Source organism: Amphibalanus amphitrite, unplaced genomic scaffold (genome assembly GCF_019059575.1).
Source record: "Amphibalanus amphitrite isolate SeventyFive unplaced genomic scaffold, NRLGWU_Aamphi_draft 000951F_arrow, whole genome shotgun sequence".
Taxonomy (NCBI): domain Eukaryota; kingdom Metazoa; phylum Arthropoda; class Thecostraca; order Balanomorpha; family Balanidae; genus Amphibalanus; species Amphibalanus amphitrite.
The window spans coordinates 179,855-206,622 of NW_024882445.1; the positions used below are offsets into that span (position 1 = coordinate 179,855).

Sequence of the window (26,768 nt, forward strand, 5' to 3'; positions counted from 1 at the left end):
CAAGATTTTGGAAAATGCAGATCGATAATCAATAATCGAAGATAGCCATTTGATTGTTCATGGTATTGGCAGTCTAATGGCGTTTACGGCATGTCTGTATGTCTATTCTGTGATTTTATATGATTTTTGGAACATATGCCGTTTTTGGTCGAAAACTCAGAAATCATGACGTCACTAAAACCTCGATATCTCAAAAATTTTCTGACCGATTTTTTTGAAACTTTGTCACAATACACTTCAATCAATTCCATACAGGTACCCAAAATTTGGCGCGCCTGCGGCGCGCCGTTTTTATGCTATGGCCCGGCGAAAAAAGTGGGGGCGTTTAACGCCCCCCCCCCCAGCAACTCGCGGGTTAAAGTGCCGTCAGCACTATGGCCTTTAAATGACGCTGGATTGCACCTGATTATGCCAGAGTAGTGAATTCAGCCGTAGGTACGGGCAATGAACATGCCGTCAGATTTAAAACGAGCCTCGGGCATGGCAAAACAGCTTCTGGAAATGGCTTACAGGATCTGTGGTAATGAATGTTCATAAATCCATCACTGGATAGTATATAATACTGCACGTAATGAATGGTTTTGCACACTTAAGAAGGAGTACCTATTAAGGAAAACGAGGTATAGAAATGCCTAAAAGAACAGATCCGGTAATTCCTTCGTAATAGGCAATAATCTTGCAAAGATAATTGGCATTGTTGTCAACTTCCCTAAAAAATAGTAATTTCAATAAGTTTGCTTAATGATCATCCATTTTCACAAAAAGTGACTTGTTATTTGCTCCCCCACTCCTGTTTTCATAAAATGTAGCTGAAGTTACCTATTTCGTAGCTCGAAAAAAAATACAAACTTAAATGGCGTGCATTATTTCACACATATTTTGACCCAAAGAGATGCTAGAATAAACAAACCGAAAAAGCTATAGCCGCCAACTGAAGTCCCGATGCCACTCGCACTGGGACGGGGGACCGAGTGGTTGGAAGCAGTGACCGGCGAGCTGGGGACGAGTGGCCAACTGGCTGGGACGAGTGGCCGACTGGCTGGGACGAGGGACCGGCGAGCTGGGACGAGGGACGTACCCGGTGACCGGCCGGCCGGCTGGACCGTCAATACAAGGTCAGCGATATACATACGCCGTGGGACATCCAAGTAGCCCCGATAGGTAAACTTAGGGAAAAATAATGCGCTGCTCCGTTGCAACAACAAAAGCATGGAATGGCTGATAAATTTGCTCATCGTGAACTAAGCCCCCGCATGACCCGAAGCCGGATATCCGGATAGCATAAAAAGCGGAAATAAGCAATGTTTGGAATATGCCCGTAACGCATGCCCGTATAATGATGTTAATTAAACATTCGATGCCAGGAGGGGGGAATCTAACCTTGTCTTCCCCTGCCGATTAATTCGCTTTTATGCTACACGTATACGTAAAACATTTTAATCATGTGGCGCCCATGACCCCGCGCCTCTGCTAATTGGCGATACTGTACAGAATACAGATATCCCCGACTGTCGAGGCATCGACCGACGGATCCAGAGTTAGGTATGCCCTCTGGCGAGCCCGGTTTGGAAAGGTGCCGAGGACACTGCTCTAAAAATAGACCTCATCACCGTCAATAGATGGAAATTCGTCACCTCGAACCAGATACCATAAATAGACTTTCAACCGTAATGACCGGCTGTAAAGTGCGTTATTGTGAATGAAATGCTATAAATGGCGTTCTCGATCCATGAAATTCTTTTGTGAAAAATATCTCCCCCTGAATTAGGTATGTGCGAGGAATAGCAAGTCCCAAATGGGACAAATAAATGCATTACGAGCGGCTTCTGGTTATCATTACCTAAATGTAAAACTCTTAGTATGCGCGTACGCGTACCTCTGTTCGCCGGTTTTAGATTGGGTATGGCTGAGGAGAGCCGCTCGCCGACGCGGGTCATCATTCGGTCCCCGCCGGGGTCAATGAATGCCGATCGGTGGGTCACGGCAGATCCTGCCGTGGCAGACCGGCAGACCTCACTGCAGGTCTGCCGGTCTGTAGACCCACGCCGTGGACCTTGCGGTACACCCCCGCCTCGGGTCGCTCGGTCGCATTGTTTGCCATCTGGGAGAGGCGCATGCCAGGGTATGTGTTCGACTGAGTTGTAAGGCAACAACTGTCACGGGTCTAGAACGTAAACAACACCGGCACTGGTGCGGGTGTCGGGCTGATTGTGGCTTGTTTGAGTTAAGAGGCACGCGTTCCGGCGACGTTGGTGCCCGTCGGGCTGTGTGGAGTCAGGTGGAAGCGCGCACTGTCACGGTAGGAATATTGCACCGCTCAAACTAGAGCGGCCAGCAAATGATTGGAGCGAAAGCAACTGTCATCGCTTCTGTAGTGATGCCAGTGGACCTCTGTTTTAATTGGTCCAGTCTGCCAATTTGGCCACTCTTTCATCGAATGAATGCATTGTTTTTGGAGGTGATGCGATGACACCCGATGTTTAAGAGTGTAGGTATAAGAACTTAGTTACACGGTATACACACGTAGACTAATTTCACTCAAGTTACTCTGACAGCTCTCGACAGTTTTCTATTAATTATGAATTCCAGGGCCACACGATCACTAGAGAAGCATTTTAAGATACTAAGGTTATCAGGCGGCATATACAGCTGATTACATTTATGGGGACATTAGGAAGCATTAATGAGGCGAGCGTTGCCCATACAAACAGTGAACGAGTGATAAAAAGTAGTCGGAACGTCAGCAGCATGTTCGTTATTGATGTCCTTTGGGATATCGTCTCAGAAGTGTAAACCGGATGGCAACGGGAGGTTCTTTACCATTGGTAACAAATGAGGTGCTTTAGCGTTAGTAACTAATTAATAATTAATTACCACTTAAACGAGCGTCTAGACACAATAACTTGCATCGCCATATTATCAGTACAAAGGTTATCGTGTAGACATGATTATGTAATATTTTACATTAATTGGTCAACTCTCCTTGGAGTTGGCAATGCACCAAGGTTCATCCAAGACGACAAGATACGAAATCAAACGTCGTGATTTGTTGGCACTGGCCTTTTCACTTAATCCTCGTAGGCTCTCCCAGCCATTGCACTGGTGTGTATCAAAAGCTACTTCCTACTTGCGACAATTAACCCTCGCCCTGCTGCGGGGTTAATTACCCCCCCCCCCTGCTTTACTGCTTTTACACCCTCCTGTGGTATTTCGCAAATATCTATAAAAATGCACTCCACTGCATTTCGAAAAATGCCGCACTCCGTCGCCGGCATCTTTTTTTTTTGACAGGCCAGGGTCTTCGGTCCCTAGAGGGCCGCCCCACCGCCCTGGATCCGCGCCTGGCTTTCACTATATATCTATAGTTATAACTAATAACTATATGTAGACGTACAAAAATCAATCATTCCAAACACTAAGAAAATGATAAAACTCGTTTTGGTTGCATATGAGCATATGTTATTTACGAGTTTATCCAACCAAGCAATATTAATTATTAAACCTATTATTTTCAGGGTTTAACTGCCATAACTAGCATTGGATTGTTCACGTGTTTGACTGGTTAGGTCACGTGCGGAAGTCTGGTGGAGGTCCCATCCCATCCGTCTCGAACCAATCACTTTCATTCCAGATAGGATCAGTACCACACACCGTCTGACTCCCAGTATGTCAGACGCATTTAACATTCCCCGGCCTGACGCGTCATTAAACTTCGAGTTGTCTGATCGCGTTAGTGTCAGATCACACGAACACGCTTATTGTAAATTAGCTTAATCGTGATAGTCTATTTCTTAAGTTCATTATTTCTTTAAACATCCAAATCCTTTGATAACTGGGACAAATCACTCTTCATCTTATTTCTCTTCATGGTGACCGTAACGACAGGAGAAACATGACGTGCGAGAATTCTCATTTAAAACAATTTTCCGAAAAACGCCATGTTAATTTTGTGTTTTAAATATGAGGCTGCTGTGCATAAATCACGTGCAAACTGCTCGCAGACAAAACAAACGGTGACATTTTTGCAAAACGTCGCCGTCGTCGCCGCAGCAGCCATTGCAGCAAGGCCCATTGCAGCAGCCCAAGGCCCTATATAGAAGGTATGCTCATTAGGCCGAAGCAGCGATTTCCGTGACGTCACAGGTACGAAGGGTCGGACGGCTGTAATGCAATCCTATGGAAAATGACCCAACTTTAGGGCTCTCCCACATAGCTCACAGACTCGACACTAAGGTAAAAATTATATCACATAAAACCTCGAATCAAGACGAACAAGAAACCTATCTGACGTTTTTACGTATTACTAACGGCTTAGACTCTATTCAAGTATATTCAGAGCTCTGCATTACCTCACTTTTTCTGCCGTCAATGCCACTACAAATGTCTAGTCGGCGCACGTGCGCTTGTCGAGCGGGGACCACCAGTCGGGCGATTCAGAGCTGCCGCCCAATCAGAACGCCGCAATGCCGTGACGTCATTGGTCGCACACGACACGTTACGGAGATAGGGATGAGACAGCCCTGGCAGCAGCCTTAGCAGCAGCATTCACTTGGTTATAGATGAACACATGAGGTGAAAAATCGTAATAATGTGTATTATCTAAAGTTTCTGATATTGGAATTTCAACCCGATCAAGAAGACATCAGGACTTGCTGCTGAACGAAGAGTGTGTGAACGAGCAAGTGTGAATTAATGCAAGGAGCCGAACAAACGACGCATGTTTATAAATATATTTTCTGTCTGCAGTCGGGTTATTATTTATGATCATGTGCTCTTTCCTCTTCCCCAAAAATCTAGTCCAAATTTTTTTCTTTACCTCACAAATAACCCTCTTTACACACAAAACTATACAGAAATGGGCAGTTTTGCACATTCGTGATAATAAATTACGACTTAAAATTGTTTTAAATACACTTAACATCACTTTTCCGTCGTGCAAGAATATTTATGCACTCAACTTTGCAATTTAAGACCACTCGTGCTTAAATGATTATTTAAGCACTTGTTCATAAATGAACTCCCTACGGTCGTTCATTTATGAACATGTGCTTAAATAATCATTTAAGCACATGTGGTCTTAAATCGCAAAGTCTCGTGCATAAATATTCTTACACTCCGGAAAAGTGACGTTAACATATATTTTGAAGAGCATAGAAATATGACACCACACAAGATGTGGTGGGAGGCATGTCAGGGTAAGGGGTGAAGGAGCAAATAACGTACATAGTTGCCTGATATGAGACGAAAGAAGAACGGCAGAACGTATTTTCAGCTCAGCCTGCTAGGCTTCTGGCAAAATATTTGAAACGGCTAAGAAGCGTATTTGCCTGTTCACAATACCTCTGCACCTGTTCACATTACCATGTTCCCTGATAAATGTCCGTCCCAGAAAGGGGCGAAAGATCGGTTCCGGCACTCTCTCGACATTAGGCCTGCCCATGTCGACTTTACGGGCCTTACGCAAGTTGGCGGAGAGTGAGGTGGCCCGTGTTATATGTAGACGAGATTAGCGTTTGATGACGTACCACGTTCTGTCCTGTGTCCTCTAACCGCACCTGTGTTCCCTTTTCCCGGAGCAGCACCTGACCACCCCTCCTCCACCAGCGGCACCTATCGGCACCTACAGCACCTGACCACCCCTTCTCCCGCAGCGGGAGCGGCAAGTCCACGCTGATGACGACTCTGGCGCAGCGCAACCCCGGGGAGGTGATGGTGGACGCCGACATCCAGTACAACGGACAGCCGGCCACCAAGCAGATGCGCAGCATGGCCGGCTTCGTCTACCAGGACGACATGTTCGTCGGATCGCTCACCGTCCGAGAGCACCTCGAGTTCGCGGTACGGCGCCGCTCCGGCTCCAGCGCTGGGGTTGTTGTTGTTGTTGTTAGCAAGATATTTTCTTCTCCTTTTCATCCTTGCTCTCCTTTTTCATTCCTCTAATCTTTTTCCTTCTCCTTACTTCTTCTGTTTATGTTTTTACCTATCATTCTTTTTTTTCTCCCTTATTTATTCTCTCCTTTCTTCTCTTCTTTCTCCCTGTTCTTTCTTCTTATCTCCTCTCTCCTCCCTCGCTCTCCCTCATCCCCTCTCCTACATTTTGCCCCGTTATTCATATGACATCCTCCAGTTCAGGTGTCGCCCTGACAACGCCTGAAACACTATGCCGACAGGCGCGTCTCAAAATGGAGCGTCACACGACTGCCGCCGAGCGGCGCGCTCGCATCGACACCATCATGATCAACCTGGGCCTGAAGAAGTCGGAGCACACCCGAATCGGAGTTCCCGGCCAGAAAAAGAGCCTCTCCGGCGGCGAGCGCAAGAGGCTGGCCTTCGCCGCAGAGGTAAGCTTAGGGGCACCTCGGAGCGGAAGTATCTAATCTGGAATTCATACTCGCCTTCATACGTTTTACATGCAAAAAGTGTGTGATGAAGTTGTTGGTTCCAGCTCGTTGGTTCCTAACTATTACCGCCTGAGGTCTCAAGCGATCATGTTCCTCACCTAACAGACAGTCATATAGTTAGGTTGGGGTGCATTGCGTTGTTTCTCCTCATCCTTTCCTTCAGCATGCATGGCCTGTTTCAACTGCAATCACATTCGCACTGTTCCAGGCCTAAGCTCTCGGCAATAGCCGGTATTGGCCGGGAAGTGACAGGCACTCTCATTTCCGCGGGCACTCATTCCATTTCTCAGATCCTCACGGATCCGCCGCTGCTGTTCTGCGACGAGCCCACCACCGGTCTGGACTCGTACAACGCCGAGAGGATCGTCTCCATGCTCAAGGAGATGGCCTACCACGGCAAGACGATCCTGTGCACCATCCACCAGCCGAGCTCGGGACTGTTCGCCATGTTCGACCAGCTCATGTTCCTTTCCGAGGGCCGGCTGGCCTACATGGGCTCCGCCACCAACGCCGCAGAATTCTTCACCAGGTCAGTCAGTCGTGAGATCGGTGTTGTGGGTCCTGATTCCGATAAACCAGACTCTGATGTTGGCTATGATGTCGACGCTGATGGACGTTTAAAAAACTATTTTGGCATTTTCTTCGTCACTGAGAAATGTCTGGATATCATCATTGTTATCCCGATGTTATTCTCTATCACAAAAGCCGCCATCTGGTTTCATCAGTGCGAGTGTTCTTTCTTACATCATCAATACCTACTCCTGGGACATAAACAGTGACCTGGGGTCAAAGTACAACAAACACTAAGTTCGCGGCTCGTACCATTCAAACGTCATGGCTAACGAATGCCTGGAAATATTGTTGAAGTTCCCAGAACTTCACTGTATACAGTACAATCGTACGCTATGACGCCACAGTCCAGTGACTACCCAAACACAGCCACCGCTCTGACAGACCCTCCTCTGCTCGACAGCCTGAACCTGATTTGCCCGGCCACCTACAACGCGGCCGACTTCTACATCCACTGCTTGGCCGTGGCGCCCGGCAGAGAGGCGCAGAGTCGCGAGCGCATCAAGGCGATCTGCGACAACTTCAGCGTCTCTTCGCACGCCAAGGACATGGCCGTGACGGCCCAGTACCACGAGGCGGCCGCACTGGCGCACACTCAGGCCAGACGGGTACGTGGAACCGAGCAGGCCGCCTATTTCTTCGAAAACCCCGAAGAGGCTGGTCTGCAATGCTATGCAATTTTATGTGTGGTATGTGTTAGAATTGCAGACCGATAGTAGGACCGGCACAGGGCACTGCGCAGCACGTCTTTATATGGTGTGCTGATGAATTGTTTCATGGTAACATACTACCGACTATATCCACACATGCGAAGAAATCCACAGACCACAAATAGACATTAGGCCGGCCAAGGTTCAATGTTGTTGTTGACTTAATCTGCTGTTAGGAGCAGTCATATGTCCCGTAAGTAAAAGCAAACATTGAGTTCTAGCGATGCAATCCCACCACTAGAACAGGAAGCTAATCCCGCTTTGTTTTCCTTTTCAGTATGAGTGCCGAGAGCTCACCAGGAGTGCAGTGTAAGTAACAACTGAATGACTTACAAGTTACTAACAAATAGCTAAGTGAATCACATGAGGAGAAACAGATCAACGATGCTAATCTACTTTCGCCCCAGGCTGTTGAGATGCAATCTCTAAGGAACCTCGTGAAGTTCGCAACTATTTACTTGGTACAATAACGTTGAAAGCAATCCTACAAACCTCTCTCCTGGACTGATGTGCCTTTCCGGCGCAGAGCTCCCCCTATCCACCGACTCCGTCCCGTGGCGTGTACGACGACTGAGCCACTCGATGGTCGGCCCAAGGAGTTCGGCGAAGCGGCCGATTTGTGACACGCCACGGCGGCGCGCGGCGTGCCGCAGACGGCCTGCCCCGATTGCACGGGAAGTGGGCTAGGTCGGAGTCCGCCCTGAACTGTATGTATAACGCACGTCCCGGCGTCCGCGCCTGGGGTGACCAGCCGCACCTCCAGGCGCGCGCCGTACCGATATCGCCTGAGTGATGGAATGACCTTCTGAGCGTTGCATCGATAAATACTTATATAACAGTCTTGAACCCATGGTGGGTGGGAATGTTGAGTGGGATATGCTAGTCTCCTGATATCCCGAGGAAAACTAAAAGGAAGTAACCAAACGAAACCAGGCCTGTGTAATTAAACAGTTGATCACATTTAAAAGTCTATGCCATGATATATTTAATGACTAACCTACTTCACTGTGGCTGTAAGGCGACTTTCCGCTCACTTTTGATAAGCAATAAATATGTTTTGACTTTACCAAAATTGCATGCATAGTAACATTACACCCCGCACTGCTGCCCTTTCCGGTAAAGCTCCAAGTGAGCCGATGTCCTCGATTGTATGTTAATCCGCATGGGAGTGTGCACGGCAGGGCCCCAGACCCCTCCCTCTCCTGTCAACCGATACTGCAAGCGGCCGCTCGTCACTGCAGCTTACATAAGCGCTCCATGCGGCCAGGATAGTACTATACCGTGTTGACAATCGGTGTGGCTTATGTAAGACGTCTCAAACACCCGGCTACTATGTTTAGTACACCTTACAAACTCCGATTCTCCGAAGAAGGTGGTCGCAGTTACAGCTTTACGGTACGAAGTGTTGTTGACAAAATGCTGTTCCGAAATAGAAACTTGACTTTGGGACATGTCGTGTGTCGGTTGACGGTATGTCCGATGCTTGAAAAACCAGAATAAATATTTAAGAGACGATGCTAACTTTACGGCCAACTGATTTGTAGCATACTGAAATGGGACATACAGGGTGAATACACAATACACAATACACATGCTATGAATGCATATTTTTTGTACTGTAAATAGATCTTTAATTAGCCGTGTTTGTTACGTTTCGGTACTGTAGCCTTTCTGGGAGCCATCGGCATATTCCCTACAAACTTACTTAGAGAAGTTTTGAGGTGCAACGCTGAAATTATATTGTGTAGCTATGCAACAAGCATTAAACACTTAACATTATCTATGCGATGTAATTCATTTGAGCGTGGTTCGACAAGCTCCACCGTTTTGACAAGATAGGGAACTGTAGTTTGCTCTTTTCTTTCTCCCTCTCGCATCTCTCCCTCTCCTCTCTCTCTCTCTCTCTCTCTCTCTCTCTCTCTCTCTCTCTCTCTCTCTCTCTCTCTCTCTCTCTCTCTCTCTCTCTCTCTCTCTCTCTCTCTCTCTCTCTCTCTCTCTCTCTCTCTCTCTCTCGCTCTCTCTCTCTCTCTCTCTCTCTCTCCCCCTCTCTCTCTCTCTCTCTCTCTCTCCCGAACTGTAGTTTGCTCTTTTCTTTCTCCCTCTTGCATCTCTCCCTCTCCTCGCTCTCTCTCTCTCTCTCTCTCTCTCTCTCTCTCTCTCTCTCTCTCTCTCTCTCTCTCTCTCTCTCTCTCTCTCTCTCTCCCTATCTCTCCATCTCTTTACCTCTCTATCTTTCTATCTCTCCTCCCACTCGTACGTCTGATAAGGAACAAGAACATTCAGAGAAACAAGCAAGAAGCAGTCGTCTCATGAGAATGCGTTGAGGTTCTCCATTTGTTTGCCGTCGAACATGTTCCGTTCGGTCCGTAGAGTAGGGTGTCCGATGTTCAGATCAAGTGTGACCCTGCTGCCTCTATGTCCACAGGAGACGCGCCTCGTGGTTCGTTCAGCTCTACTGGCTCACATGGCGGGCCTTCATCGACAGCATGCGCAACCCGGCCATCCACTGGATACGCATCCTACAAAAGATGGTGAGGCGCTTATCGGTGTGATGCCTTATGTGCGTAAATTCCGGAGAGGCCCAAACGCGGCGAAGGGTGCATATAATTTTATACGAATACTTCATGAAAAGTGTTGTCTATTGGATGATATTGTTTCACATTGAACTAGCATTACGACAACTGATCAATGCTGAATGATTGTGTATTTGCTATAATGACGGTCTCGGAGTTATCGAGTCTTCCCGTTCCGTTGTCCGGCACACCGGCCCATCTACCCGTCGAGCGCTGTCTGACCGAGTTGGCGCCCCTCCGCAGGGAATCGGTCTGATGGTGGGCCTGTGCTACTCGAACCTGCAGTACGACCAGCTGGGAGCGCAGAACCTGCAGGGCCTCATGTTCATCCTGGTCACCGAGAACACGTTCCCGGCCATGTACGGCGTGCTTTCGCTCTTCCCTCAGGTGAGCCGGCTCCGTCTTAGACACCACCCCTCACCCCCACCCCCGCACCTCTCCACGGCAATCTCCCCCAACACACAGCACCTGAGAGACAGCCGTCAAACGGACCCAAAAGGCTTGTTACTAGAATACAAATTCAGACTTATTATTAAAATACATAGTAATAAGCCTGAGAGCCTTAAAAATGCATTCTAAATACATCAAATTAAGTATCGTGAAAAAATGGAAGTATTTTATGGATATAAGACAATATCATCACGATGCGTGGCTGAAAACTTTTTTTAATGTTTGATATCTGCCGCAGTTTATATAAGAAACTTCTTTTACAAAGTTCCTATCGGATCGGATATGTCGATTCATCTGTCCCAGTTGATCAACTAAGAAGAAATGCCTATAATCAAGAATGTCAGAAAACAAAGACTCAAGTTAGCAGCTACGCATTCACGTTTATTTGGTGCGTACATGCTGTCTTTAAATGCATCGTAAATAGCTGATTTACAAATGCGGTTCGGGCCATTTTGTAATGCACCACATGCCCCTTGATTATCTCGTAGACTCGAGATGCGTCCAGTTTGCTTCGGTAAATTTACGCCAATTGATATCAGATGGCAAACCTTATCAAATGTGTCAAATATGTATTTGATAAAAACGATGGTGAAACAGTCAATTAATCAAAAAGGATGAAGAGAGAGAGAGAGAGAGAGAGAGGAGAGAGAGAGAGAGAGAGAGAGAGAGAGAGAGAGAGAGAGAGAGAGAGAGAGAGAGAGAGAGAGAGAGAGAGAGAAACATACAGAGAGACAATCAGAGGCACATCAAAGTGGGAAAGACAGAGTCGGAGACGGAGACAAGAGATTGCCCATCGTTTCGTTTAGTGACCCTTAGCGGCCGGGCGGCCGATGAGAAGTAAACACCGTGTGCGTTTCGTTTATTGGTGCCTCCTCGGCCGCTCGGCATGCGGACCTTCCTCAGGGGGCGGGACGGGCCCGATTGATAGGGCCTGCGACCGCGCGAGTCGCCGCGGCACGCCGGGCCGATATTGATTGGTCGCTTTCTGAGTGCGCTTTATCGGCACATCAGGGATGGGAGCATTCCGTGGTGACGGTATGGTTCAGAGCAGGCTTGGACCCAGAGTTTGTCGGTAATACCCGCAATGTTTGTGATTTGTCATCAGCCCTCTTTCCAGCAAAAGAGGAAAGGAAGTGAAGTGATTTTTGTCCAATTAAGGATGGAATGCAGTTTATTTAATACTGCAAAAGGAAAATTTCGAAATGTTATCTGGTGACATTGACATACCCAGAAAGGTGGCAATGGAAGATAAAATAGTATAGTTATACAAGGGAGGGGATAATACCTTTAAAAAAAATCAAATTTCCAAGAACTCCAAAGCTGCTTCTTGATGCGTCGCTTTGTGACTTTACGCAAGCTTTTTATTTTAGAAGTTACTTATTAAACTCTCTTTCTACACGGTAGGTATACGAGGTAAAACGTTGCGGAAGAGCAAGTGCATTAAATACTGTCCCCGATCCACTAGTGAATGGTGCTGAACTAATGAATATTGTTAGACTTCCTAATTTGATAAACTATCATAAATATTTAGTAGTGCATACCTTCGCCAAACTTAGGTGAATTGATAGCAGTGCCCGACTCCTGGTGTTTCATGCATAATTACATAAGGATAATTAACAGTGGGAATGCCTGTGCGATGTACGGTAAACCTACAGGAAACTGTTTACATGTTTACGAATCCCCACAGATGACGAAGCGACTTCGTTTGCCCACGGCCCATGTTTCTCAAGGGTCGGCGTTCGCTCCCAATCCATCATAGTTGACTCTGACGTGCCAGCCTGCTCATTACTGCGGCAAACCGATCACGTTCGCCGTGCATTTATACCGAGATTACAGCTCAGATACACATACAGTGGACTCGATCGTCCGAGACCTGGCAGGTCCCCGCGGTACGAACTGGTGACAGCAACTAATCTGCGTGACGTTGTCAATTAGGCCCACATGAGGACACTGGATAACACACGCACCACATAAGTGCCGGGTTGTGCTTATTATCGATCCGAAAAGGATAATTCGGCCCTCATCTACTTCATTAACCGAGACATTCTGCAAAATGCAAACTTTGCATACAGAAGATGGGGCTTATCCTTATAAGCTAAGCGTTTCCAGCACAGGGAGCCTTAAGATTTATCGATTTGCGTTACGCCCTATTTTTTCGTATCTTTATCTTGGTAATTACCTCACTATCACTCTCGTCTCTCTCTCTCTCTCTCTCTCTCTCTCTCTCTCTCTCTCTCTCTCTCTCTCTCTCTCTCTCTCTCTCTCTCTCTCTCTCTCTCTCTCCTCTCTCTCTCTCTCTCGCTCTCTCTCTCGCTCTCTCTTTTCTCTACTTACCCATATTTTGACACTGCCACAGGAGTTGCCGCTGTTCCTGAGAGAAAACAAGAGTGAGATGTACAGCGCTCCACTCTTTTACTTCAGCAAGGTGATGGCTTTGGTAAGTATTGGCACGACCTTGGCACGACCGTGCACGGTAATTAAGTATCGTGGTAATATGGCCGTGATCACCCTTACTGGGCATTTTGTTATGCTCCCTGCTGTGCCACAGGAGCCATCAGGAGCTAAGTCGAATATCCTCGCTTACGATTGCAACCTAAACTTAACTCCATGAGGATAAAGGATGGATGAAAACCGAGCGATGCATTTGAAATGGGTATCAGAATCGCGCATCACCGGGCTGATGTTCTTGTTGTGCATCCACTTTAATTGTTGTGTTTAATGTGTTGTTAATTGTTGTGCACCCAGGCATTGTGCAAAATTATTTATCCGTGATGCAGAAAGCACTCCATCTTCGTAAATTACAGCTGTCCAGCGGACAGTGGCTCGGCCGTGAAACCTTATAAGGTACCTACCCCTCAAATTATCCCCTGCGGCGGAATGCATCGACGGAGCACAAATCATGCTACATTGTTTTCCTTAAAGGTATTTATGTAAGGCTGCCTACAAGTCAGGAACGTGAATATCGAACAACTACAAAGCGAATTGGCCGACCACTTATCTGATATTTGATTGCAGTATCGTGACGGCACGACAGAACCCAGCCCAAGCTGTCACAGTCATAGAGATCTTATATACATAGAGATGACACGCCTATGTTAAAGCACTTGAATTCGTGGCGATTCAGTGGGTCTTTTTAAGCAAGGTTTTCTGGGGTGTCATGGCCCGTGACTTGCATTTTGTAAGGATTCGGTCAAGGAGATTGTGTTCACATCCGCTTATTACGGAGCGAGCGAAGCGAGCGGAGTCTTACGTAGAATAAAGGAAATTTCTGAGTATGAGCGGCCGGCCGGCCGGCCGGCCGGCCGTGGTCACGATTCTACGACGCTTATATCTCATATCTCATGAATATGATCTCTATATGAATATGATATGATCTCATGACCAGATCTCTATGGTCGGACAACACCTGCAACACTTTCATCACTGTCAAACATCTGCTACTCACATGCCCACAATACCAACACCACAGGACAAACATACAAACATACTGCAGAGACGCCAACATCCCACTAACACTCACAACACTGCTCGGGGACTTACACCCCGAGCTAACAACACTACTCATCCACTACATACACAACACTGGGCTGATAAATGACCTGTAAATCTCCTCCCCTAGAGCCAAGGACAAAAAAGCCAAAAAAAAAACAAAAAAACAAAAAAAAAACAAAAAAAAACATTGAAAACAATGACAATCAAAATAAAAGACCCCAGAATGGCAAAATGGCAAAAAAAAAAAGAGACAAAAAGCACAAAAAAAGAGAAGGGGCAATCCGGCTACCCGGGAGGAGATAGCTAGGTACCCTGACCCACCCCTCACCCCACCCTTACGAGCCAAAGAAGACGACGGACACTGCAAGACAACGGACGGACCAACAACGAAGACGGACGACAGAACCGGGCCCAAATACAGGACGCTGTGGTGGCCCGTAAGCCAAAATACCAGAACCAGAACCAGAACAGTCCCGTCCAGTAATGACCTGACCACTGGCCAGTGTCAGTGAGGGTTGTTTGTCCCAGCTGGGCAGGTGCTGACGTAGTCTAGCTATCAATAGTTCGCCGTCTACCGGCGTTCTGGAGCTGATGAGCCTATTGTCTGCCAGGTGCCCGGCTTCATCCTGGACCCGGTGATCTTCATCAGCATGATGTACATCCTGACCAGTCTGCGCAGTGACCTGCCCTCCGTGCTGATGATGTACCTCATCGGCGTGTTCACGTGCAACACGGCCGCCGCCTGCGGTGAGTCCGGGAAGTTTGCCATGAGCGGCCCGTCCGCCAAAACCCCGGGACTCGGGCTGTCGTATGAACGGGAGAGCTGCTGGACCCGGTAGTCGACCCTCTCCCGCGTCAACCCAGTGAAAATTGTGCGGTATTGTCATTCCATAAACCTGGTGAAAATAGTGCTTACAATTCCGCTGTCGGTGAAGCGGTTCACAAATGGATTCTAGATTGCGTCGTAGCCATGTAACATTAGTTATGGCATCCAGCACAGTGGTTTAACGTCATTCAGAATTAATCATCAGTTCCTTGAGTGCTTGTTCGTAGTTCGTAAAAAAAAAAACAATTATAATAATTCACTACTAACCTCAGGATAGCGGTGTCACCAACTCGACCCTTTGTCGCGCCTCTCTCCCTGCTAACCGGCCTCGAACGGCTCGTCTCCGCAGGCTGCTTTTTCTCTGCGGCCTTCCAGAACATGTCACAGGCAATGGCGGTGCTGATTCCGTTCGACTACCTCCTCATGATCACCGGAGGCATCTTCATCAACCTCAGGTCAGTGAGAAACAGGATGCACCTGCACTTTATCGCAAGCACAGAAGCAATTTGGCTTCAAGCGTGAGTTTTCATAAACATGTCACTTGATATCAACGCAGGAAAGCAATTTTTACAACACCAATCCTTTCAGGTTGAACGGTAACGACAGATTGCGCTAAGAACACAACAAGACGTTAGGTTATGACGAAGAAGTAGGCCTTTCTGTCCAGTGTCCGTTACCCCGCGCCCCGTAGGGCTACCGGCGGACCCTACCACCCGTAGGGGGGGGGGGGCGTTTCGGCCCCCCCCCCCTAAGATCTCGGAAAGTTACCGGCCGATTTTCAAAATTCAAACGGCGTTCGATAGCCCCACCCGGGAACTACCTTGTGACCAAATTTCATTGACCTAGGTCAAACTGATGACGTCACAGGTCAGGTCAAAGGTCAGATTTTCACCGTTCACAGGCAATTCAAGAAATGTGTTGTGAAAGCGAGTAAATTGGTAATTTATTGAAAACCATCGATGGTATGGTACATTGTTCGTCAAACACATACCTTGCTATCTGAGGTCACTGATACCAGGTCAGGTCACAGCGAGGTCAGGTCAACGGGGGTCACAATATGAATGTGTCGTGTGATACATGTTTTATGGTCCATTTTACATGACAAATGCGATTATGTGGGTTAGGCAGCCTTTGGGGCCAGCCTAGGTCACGTTTTTGTGAAGGTCAGGTCAAGGTCAGGTCAAATTAGGTCAAATTTCAAAGTTGATATTTTTGCATAAAATGGCTATCGATTCGATGCAGCTCGTCACGGGGAGTCTAATGGTGGTCTTCGTTTTGCTCTAAGATTTCTAGAATTGCCAAAAATTGAGTTTGAAAATTTGACGTCATCATTTTTGAACAGTTTTTTCGCTATAACTTGGCCAAAAAACGAGGTATCGATCTGAAATTTGGTATGTAGATAGAAGATGGTAGGCACTATCACATATATTCCGGTTTTTTTCGAAACTCAAAAACTTTTTGGATTTTTTGGCGAATATATCCCAAAAAAATGCTTTTTTGATTTTTGGGGGTCAAAACTCAAAAATTTCAAAAATTCGAGATAGCAGTTTTGTAGCCCTGTCAATTCTACACCTTTTATGTCTGATCATTTTTCTGTATCTTCAAAGCTGTAGTCCTGACAGGTCTTCTCGCGAAGGTCTTTTTTCGGTCGAAAATGACAGAACATGACGTCACTCTGACGTCATTTGTGGCCAACCTATCATAGCCTCTAGTAAAATTTTTTATCACAATGTGTAAAATTGATGCCCGGAGGGGTCCTGAAAGTTTGGTGGCGATATCTCTAGCCGTTTAGGAGATATCGACCGAAAAGGACAGGGGGGGCCGTTTCGGCCCCCCCCCCCCCTACGGGGCGCGGGTTAACGCTAAGTGCTCTTTTTAAATTGGCAAAATATTTATCGAGCGCTGTGAATAACATCATCCTTCTGCCGGACAATAAAAAGCCTTTTTTCTTGCGCTGAGATCAAAGCGTTGCTGGAGAAAACCTCTCCCAGTTAAAGGACCACACGTCTTTACCACATGCCAGTTCGAGTGTCCACCGCCCATCTGACGACACGAGTATCAGGCCGGGATGCTTTGGAAGGGATTCCAAAGTGGAATCACGTGCAGGCCGGAGATACCATCGCGTGTGGGATGACGTTTTTAATTGGAGACCAGACACATTAGCATGCATGGCTCATCAAGACAGAGCGTGTAGAGACAAACAGGTTTTCGTGGAACCACGTAATGCTGGGACATGTTTCAGAAGCAATAATTAGTTGCCGCATCTCGGTCTTATGTTGACAGACTCTTGTGGCCGATTTATTTCTTCCTCGTCACTCCCCGAGAGGAATGGTTACAGGACAGCACGCCGTCCCGTTGGGACCGGCGTTGACCTGTCGTGGTGGGGCAGGGCACCAGGATGCCCGAACGGTCACCCCGGAGGAATGTTTGATCATTTCTTGAATCTGCCCTCCCCTCTGGGTGGTCTGGGTGGGTTGGCCGTATTCCAAAAACAGGAGAGCTTTGTCCATTGTTTTGTATATTAGGAGATGATTTGGAACAAGTTCAATTTTCCTCTTAACAATTTGATGATAAGGACAAAAGTTGACATGCCAGTGCACTAAATTAAAACAAATGTTTGAACAAAATAAAAACTTGTGAGCAAAAGCTATAGAACAGCCGAAAATGTTTCCACCTCCTAAATCCCAGATCAGATCCTCTTTGCCCGTCTAGCTACACGAAACACAGAGATTGATACCCAATTTTAAGGTCCTAGTTTAACCGATGACCTCTGAGGTCAGGCCAAGTGCCCCAAGGTACGGTTCAGTTTTTTGTGAATAACTTCGCAAAAAAACGGCCGCTGAGCCGCGATTTTGTCAGCATCGTGTTCGCCTCGCTCAGGCGCGTCGAATGTTATACTTTTTGTTGGGGTCAGGTCAACTTAGGGTGTTGACCTCGGGTCACGGTCAGGTCAGCGCCCCCCAAGTCACGACGCTGAGCGAAAGAGGTCATGTCGCATATCATTTGATTCGGCAGGTCTTCCTGAGTCCATTGGTGGCTTTCCCGACTCGCTAGCTCAATTTGATCGGGAGTTATTGACGAAAAACTTATATGACCTTGATGACGTCACAAATGACGTCACGCAAGGTCAACATCGCAAAAGTGACGCATTTATCCTTGCAAGGAGTGCATCAAGTCACGATTCTGTGTGCTTGAGATAGTTGGAGATCGTTCCCGGCGCCAGAATAGCAGTTTTCATTTTTCCCGGTGACTTATAATTGTGAGGCCACGAAAATGGCCTGACTTCATATGACCTTTAGGAAAAATCCGAGATATACAAGTTCAGTGAGTCTCGTAATGGATACTAGAGCCTGCAAGTTTCATTTCCCTGTGAAAGATCCTCTGGCAGTGAGGGCGTTGCGCGAAGTTGCGAATCTGAAGACCGTGTAGAGGTTCGTTCACTTATGACGTCATAGGTCAGTGACCTGACCTGACCCGAAAATGCGGTTGGTGTCAGAAGATCAGGCTTGAATCAAAGGTCAGGTATGCCAAGTTTCAGCTCTCTATCGCCAGCGTGTTCGGAGCTATCGCGAAAAAAAAACCCTATGGGGGTGGCGGCACCCCCCCCCCCCTCTCTCGGCCGGCGAGGGTTAAACGACCTACACGACGTAGGTACACCCGTAATGTCCACAGAGCATACAGGACCCATGTACAACCGATCCCGTCTTGTCCTAGTAGTCCTTGCACTTCACAATATACACGACACAGATCATGCGAACCAGACCATGGCGCCACCGGAAGCCATGTGGGTCGGCAAGGCGGAAACCAGACCCGGGGACCACTCATGTTTTCACGCAAATAGAACACCATGCGTGAGGCCACGTGTTCCTGATATTCCGCCCGACGCTGGAAACCGTCAGTGGGTCATGGGAAAAAACGTCGGTAAAGAAAACTGGACGAGATTCCTTTGGACAAACAAATGTCAATTTCCGAAAACAGCTCTGTCGGTGACTTGTACACGTAATTCGAATATAACTACATCATTTGCATGCGTAACGATTATATACAAAGTGTAATGTAACTGCGAACCCACGCCTGTGATCCCAAGCGTCTGTCGTTTACAATGTTTGGTTATTTTCGCCAGTACACTGCCGAAACTGCTGACGTGGACCAAGTCGCTGTCGTGGTTTATGTACGCCAACGAAGCCTTCTCCATCATCCAGTGGTCAGGGATAGAGAACATTCGTAAGTACCCGCACCGGAAAACACCGACAGGACCCAAACAACGCCGTCGCAGCGCAGATAAACGACATTGACCTCCCTGGTGACATTTTGGTCTGTTTTACATCTTTCATCTGATTGCTATTCAATGACGTATCAAAAGCTGCAAAGCACTATTTTGTTAAACTATTATTTTTTTAGACATCGTGCTATCATTGCCAGCGTTTCAAATGACGTCTACTCCGCTATTTTCCGACTCTCTGGGCGTTTGTTCACATCCTGCACCTTCTTACAGCGTGTGAGAACTTATCAAACTCATCGAGGTGCCTGAAGAACGGCGAGGAGGTACTGAATAAGTACAGCTTCCACTCGGGCGACCTGGCGATCGACTTCAACGGGTTCATCCTACTCTTCACATGCTTCCACATACTGGGCGCCGTGGCGCTGTGGCTGCGTAGTCGCCGACAGTGAACCTAGACCCTTAAACGGCGCCGGTGACCGTCCTATATGACCGGGCACCTGTCCGACGGGAAGGAGGGCCGACTAAACAGTCAATGACGGAGACGGGGAGGATGACTGAGAAACACTGGTGATTAGGATTAGAGATGTGACGTTTGCAGTCGTCTGATGCGCCTCACAGAGCGATCGTTTATGACAGTTGGCAGGGAGGGACGTTGCCCGTCCGATATCGGTACGGGGATCACTGCTGGTCGGTGGTTACATATCACACCCATATGGTGATAGCACGGCGGACGGGCGGCTGATGCTTCAGCTCAGTGTGAGCTGAGTGGGGGCGGAATGCGTGGAAACGGGAGGGGTTTGCGGTATTTGCTTCATATTCCCTCTGGTTGACCCCAGCTGCATGTTGTTAAGTGCTTTTGTCTATGATCGTGTTTTGCATACATACTTTTTACAAATAAAGTATTAGGTACTGTGTACAAACTGCTTGGTGCTGGATTCAATATAGCCAGTGCCATGTCAATATTTGGGTGCATATGCTGATGTACGCTGATGATACAGCATAACTGCCTATTAGTTTGTCATTTTTAGGCATGATTGGTGTACTTTCACTAACATGCCTTGAGCAAACGTGTCCTCAACTATCAATAAACAGACGTACGCGATCGACCAATTGTGTTTTGACTCCAGAACATTTCACCCGGTAGTGTTCTTCCGTAATCAAACATTCTGAAGTAAATAAGTGACTAAGCAGCACACTCCGGTTTTATGCAATTCTTTATCGCAATGTTTCCGGTCAGGCTAATTCTCACTGAGCGACCTAGAACAAGGTCAGTGACCTCGGCACGACTTCATCCACCTCATTCACTTCAGAAGTGTCACACTTTCTCAGTAAGTGGGCACATGCCTCATCACATGCGAAGCAACAATCCAACGACTCAACCTTTATAGAGCTATCACCCTGGCACATCGCAGGCACGCGCTCAATGACGCACATTTTCAGAGACGACGACGGGAGGTCCGGCGCAGCAGCATTTCCCGTGCCGATGCGGTCATCGAGGACTGGAGGGCTCCGTGACACCCGACCCGGAGGTCACCGGCGTCTCATCTAGGGTCACTGTGATCTCACGGATTGATGCCGAGTCTGAAAGAAGCGGTAGCGAGCCCAGTCCCGTCGGATCTCTCATGTATAAGCCAACAGTTTGAAGCGGATAAAAGTTTGTACTCGAGTCATGCCTATTACCTATGCGTCTAACGTGAAAATTGAGGCTGGAGTTATTTTAGGATTGCAACGCCCTTAGAGAGTGCAAACCGCAGACCCAGGATATTAACCCGCGCCCCAGTGGCGGTCTCGGCCAACTTCGCCCTAGTGAGGGGGGGCATATGTTACCACCCACCTCTAACTCAAAAACTAAGAGGGCTAGAAAGACGCGGTAAAAAGCAGTCGATAGCTCTCAATGCGTACGTTTGAAAGTATTTGAGTCATTTTTCACCTTAGAGCAATATTGAGGTCACCAGAGGTCATCAAATGTCAAAATTTGCCAATTATAATATTTTTCAGAAAACATGCCGCTATCTCAGGAACTATGGTAGCTAGAAAAACGCATGGAAGAGCAAACGATAGCTTTTGAACTCTTCTTTTGAAAAGGTCATTATCAATATTGACCTCAGGTCAGCGGTTTAGCCTCCAGAGGGCAAAAACTCCCAAAATAACTGTTTTTACGAAAAGTGTTTTTCGACAATAACTTTCGACTTCAAAAAGCCACGACATTTCTATGGCCAGAATCGTGTTCCCCTCGCCGAGACGCGTCGAATGAACTATAATTTGACCTTGAAAGGTCAACTTGAAAATTTGACCTCAGGTCAAGGTCATGACCTTACCGGAATAGGTCATGTTGCATATCAGTCGATGCGTCTCAACAAGACAAACACAATGAGACCATCCCCAGCGTTCTAGCTCTTTCCAATCGCGAGTTATTGGCAAAAAACTGTTTGTAGCCTCAAGTGACCTCGGATGACCTGTCTAGAGGCTATCAGCAAATATGACACCTTGGTCATCACGAGTGGACTAAATCATTGTGATTCTGAAATATTTGGACTGTTCCGATGCGTACACACGGATCTAGAGGCATTTTCATTTTTCTCCATTGACTTGTAATGGAAAGGTCACGCCACTGACCTGACCTTAGGTCACAGATATAAAAAAATCCGAGATATACAAATTGTAGGCGCCCATAACAGCATGCAATCCACCAAGTTTAAAACCTTTCTGACAAACACTGCAGGCTGGACATGATTGCAAACTTTTTTTAGGCTTGGTCAGTTAACTTGACCTGGTGACCTGACCTGACATGACCTGGGGTCAAAAATTTCACACATTGTCCAAAATTGATGTACCAAAAGCTACCCCAAGCGGCGCGGCGCTACGCGCCGCGGTTTTTTATTCCCACGCAAAAAACGCCACAGGGTGGTAACATATGCCCCCCCCCCCCCCACTGGGGCGAAGGTTAACAGATTCATGCGAATAAATCCTCGAGGAAAGTAGGTACGTGGTGTTTGAGAATTGAACAGCCTTAACGAGTAAGTTCAGTTCATACTCCGCCCACTATACCGTGACATTACATCTCTGCCAAGTAGGGCTGATAATCCCGGGACTTTTTGGCAATCCCGGGATCCCGGGATTTTAGAAATGCAATCCCGGGATATCCCGGGATCCCGGGATTGAGCAGTTTTTATTTTAACCTGTCTACAAAGCAGAATTTTCTTGCAATATCGTATGTATATGGCGCATCCTTACCATCATAAACACAATACAAGGCATACACCTTCACCCCGAACAAATATAAGAGCATGAATGACATTGATCATAGTATTTCTTGTTTATATTTCGAGTCAGGATACAGTAGACGTGCCTACGGATTGTGGTCGTCTGACCAGCAGCATGTCCTGGTCACATTTAATTGTTACGGTAGTAGCACTTGAGGAAGCAAAGTGCATCAACGACTTCGTCGCCGAGACTCGACCGCACTTTTGTGACGATATTCCCGACAGTGGAAAACACTCGTTCCGACTGCTCCCACAGTCACACAGAGAAGACGGCCGACCTCCTCCCACTCGATGGACTCGAATTCGATAGTCGGCATAGTATGTCATCGTGCAAAATGATCTGTTAACCCTATTCCTGGCGGGCTCCGCCGGGACAAGAAACTGGCGGGGGGGGGGCCGATTCGGCCCCCCCCCCTGAGATCTCGAGAACGAAGCAAGATAGCGACAAGCGGTAAACGGCATCGGATACGCACGGCCAAGATCTACAATTTTTACTAAGGTCATTTTCAGGTCAGGTCAAAGATGACGTCACAGGGGTCGAAAAAGTTAAAATGGCGGCGCTAGATATGGAGAGAGTTTTTATCAAATAACTTTCGAATTAGTCAAGATAGGAACAAACTAAGGGCATCATCGTGATCCTCTCGTCAATCCCAGCTCATGCAGATTGAGAGGGAAATGGAATGTGCATGGGATGTGGAGCCTTAAAAGACAGGTCGCTCCCTTTGGTTGCGAAATCCCATAGTTGTTTGAATGAAATGCAGATTTAAGATCATTCAAAAAACAAAGCTAGATTAAAAAGTTATTCGGTTAATCTTACGTCACTGAGGTAGTCCGTTTAGCTAACAAGATTTGTTACGCTCTGTGGCGTAAAATCGCAAGACTTGTAGCACGATACACGTCCCGTTCATGACCGCTAAGATGGTGCGCGTATGTTTTTTTATGACACAGGCCATCGCGCACCCTGGCACCTTTCTCGGTAAAGGGCGTGTGCAGGTAACCTGCTGTAACCACGCTGATTTCAATAACAGTATATTATGCTCGGGCCGAAATCACCGCTATTAAAAACAGATAGGTTACGTTGATGGGCTATAGATCGGCAATTACGGATGTTTTCAGGTGCTATATTATTCGCATGCATTCACCAGGGACAAGGTTTGGGAGAATGAAACATGATCAATGACCAATATTTGTCCCATAAATAGCTTGGTAAAAGACACCCATTGTTAAATCTGCTATAGGTGCGACTGGCACAAGGTGTGAGCTGTTGCAATGGCGACACTGATTACTGGCAGTAAGACACAGATGATGTCAGACTTTTAAAACGGCTGGAAACAATTGTGGAGTGTGCCATCGTTTGAGTTGATATCGCACTGTAAACGTCTTCGAACCCATCGCTTTTATTAATGCTTAGGTAAGCCGCAATTTAAATCTATACTGCGCCAACAGGCACCGGTATGAGACAGTGGCCATGACACGGCCGAATACAGTCACAAAGCCGATACTACAATTGATCATTTGGAGACAGTGGACACTGAGGAAAAGCCAACAGGCAACAGCTGCTACTATTGGCTGCTCAAACCATTGCCTCTGGTCGGTAAAACTCACGAACTGAAAAAACAGCCACTTTACTGTCATTCTCTCCCGTGACGGCCTCGGGACGGGCGGAACTCACGCATTTCCGGTGGCCTGGCAGTGGGCCGTGGAACTGGGACAGGGTCTGTTGATAGGAACAGTAAACAGAAGCGCTGGCTCACCGCTGGAGACAATCACCGCTCATGTGACTGTCACGGTCGGGAAGGAATCACAGACCCCGATTAGAACAATTCACAAGCCACAACCGATTGAACATAGTCCACCCCGATAGCATGCACGCCAATATTGCTGGCGTTGCTGGCTTATCATCACTGCTGCAAGCGGCGCCCGACGTTGGGTACATTGCTCCTGATCCGCAAATAGACTCGTTGAACTGTGCTGAAGCCAGCGGTAGGAAATAGCGTTGACTGCCGCGCAACAGCGGCTGTCCATTGAGCTGTTGCAATTGAATTGAAGTTTGTTTGCATGAGGAACCGAATCGCTATAGAATTGCATTGACAAAGCGCACCGGAGAGGGGTAACGATTTACTGAGGAACGCGGGGAACGCCAGCTGTTCTATTGTAAGGGCAGGCCAGATTTACCAGGTCCCTCAGCTATGAGTGGTCAACCGAGTTTAATATGCACATTGCTTGAACTGAATTCGATAGCGTTTCTGAGACTAGCATTGATATCAAATTTTCATTGAGAATGCCTTCTTGCTGTACTTGCGTCAAGTCAATACCTGAAAGTTACGGCGGTTGAGTACTGCTTTTTTTCTTCTTTTTTTTTGTGTGGAAAGGAAAGCCAAAATTGACTTTCGCAGAACGTCAAGCTTTTAGGAGTTAGGACTTGGAGTCTCATGCAAAAACCGACAAAGGTAATCTTTCTTCAGCCTGTCCTAAAAAACCAACAAAATACCATTCTACCAATAAAACATGACAAATATCCCGGGAGCATTACTCACTTTTCCCGATGACCGAGCACCCTCTGAGTGATCGGATGGCGGCTCCGACATTCCGCGCACTTACATCGACCGCCGGGCGTCCACTGGCGCTCTGATTACAGCTATTCTCGGTGCCTCCCCGCGGGGCGCTCCCGGGGCTGACCAATAATCCACAGTTCGGACGTGTTCGGGGCAGCCGCCGGCGTGGCTGAACCAGCGACCTCGGCTGCCGGGGTGGGGCGGGGTTTGATCAGAGTGGTGACCAGGGGCGGGAGCGAAACGGGCCACTGTGCGCCGGTGCGACTGGCTACGAAATGGTCTGGTTGTGATAATGGGACGGAGGTGGGCACTGGCGATGGCCAGAGCAGTAAATAATGAGGTAGATCAATCGACATAGCCTCGATTAGCTATCAATTGACGTAGCCTATTTTAGGTGGTCTCAGTATTACTGTAGAAACAACGGACAAAATTGTAGCAGCATGATGCGAACTACGACTCATTGTATAAAATCATGATGAATAACGTCATATAATGACTCGTGACGACAATTGGCTAATGCCAATTGACACGTAACCATAAGTCACCATAAACTATGAAATTGCTGGTAACTGTTCTGGATGCAGACTCTTGTTTTCGTGATAATCATGAATGAGGCTTACCGCTAGTGCCCTGGGCCAGTACATGCATCAGCATTGTTTGGTAGGAGGCAGAGGTGAAATGCCAGTACTCCTAATTAAAATTTACATAAAACAGTAGCGTTCTCTGAAATTACGCCAGTTGGGATATCAAGTTCGCCAAACGGATCCATTTATCATATCACACAGGTGAAACTCCCAAAGTTTATGTCACGTCGTCAGCTAAAATGTCACTGGCTCGGCGGCGGGTGGGAAAAATCTCAAGTCATTGGTGTTATTTGTCTCTTAATTACTCAGCTCTCTGCACTGGCTCTGTCGGAAGCTTCATTGAATGGCTGACCCGTGACCCAACTTTTCACCTTACAAATGATGACGGTCATTTGTGCTGGCGCCGCGGGAGCCCGGCTATCATGCACACCTCCATTGCTGACTACGGTAAACGGAAACGGCCAAAAACGCTAACTCACGCTCGCGTAACGACAGGCTAATGATATGCATGTGCTGTCGTTTGTAACTAATCACCATCGAGAGGCCGTCAGAGCTAAAATGTATTAGCAAAGAGGAGTGTCCGGCTTTTTCGTGCCTCGTGGGAGTGACCGCTCGTGCTCGAAAGACAGCAGCAAAAGCGATGCTTTACGAGCGGCTACTAAATAATAACTGATAGTGAATGTTGATACTGAATGTTGATCAGGGCAGGGAGAAACGGAATCAGCTCAAGCATCACTCCCCTCAATATTATGATGCTGTAGACATCTCAAATAAAAAGTGGTGTTGGTCATGGCGGTGGCTGACTTTCCACTGAAGCGCTTTTATAAGCTACCGGCTAGTCACTTGTCGGTGACCAAATCTAACAGTGACGCTGCTACTATGCCCGATATACTCGTACGGTATCAGCCATTAGCCATTAGATGAACGAACCCCCAAGATAGTACTTGCATGCGCACATGAGGTCTATGTTTTTTTTTTCTGAGCGAACATGATCGCCACAGTCAAGTAAGTCTGTATTTTCCTCACTAGAGAAATCATACCCTAGCGAACGACGCTGATGAAATGTGCCTTTCATTTGATTGACGATAAAGGGGCATCTTTCAAGCAATGGGGCTTTTTGCT

At 47.3% G+C, this 26,768-nt stretch overlaps 1 protein-coding gene across 2 annotated transcripts in view; it reads left to right on the plus strand.

Annotated features, from left to right (window-relative positions):
* The window catches only part of LOC122368493 (protein scarlet-like), a 40,680-nt gene extending 20,330 nt beyond the window's left edge, over positions 1-20,350 (plus strand). For both annotated transcript variants that reach the window (XM_043342470.1, XM_043342469.1), the window contains exons 5-16: positions 5,652-5,838; positions 6,171-6,341; positions 6,692-6,930; positions 7,375-7,579; positions 7,959-7,990; positions 10,107-10,212; positions 10,498-10,641; positions 13,061-13,141; positions 14,808-14,943; positions 15,372-15,477; positions 19,146-19,246; positions 19,518-20,350. In XM_043342470.1, the coding sequence (XP_043198405.1) occupies positions 5,652-5,838; positions 6,171-6,341; positions 6,692-6,930; positions 7,375-7,579; positions 7,959-7,990; positions 10,107-10,212; positions 10,498-10,641; positions 13,061-13,141; positions 14,808-14,943; positions 15,372-15,477; positions 19,146-19,246; positions 19,518-19,693 (1,684 nt within the window). In that variant the 3' untranslated portion in view covers positions 19,694-20,350. The remainder of the gene's footprint in view (positions 1-5,651; positions 5,839-6,170; positions 6,342-6,691; positions 6,931-7,374; positions 7,580-7,958; positions 7,991-10,106; positions 10,213-10,497; positions 10,642-13,060; positions 13,142-14,807; positions 14,944-15,371; positions 15,478-19,145; positions 19,247-19,517) is intronic.
* The last annotated feature ends 6,418 nt before the right edge of the window (positions 20,351-26,768 follow it).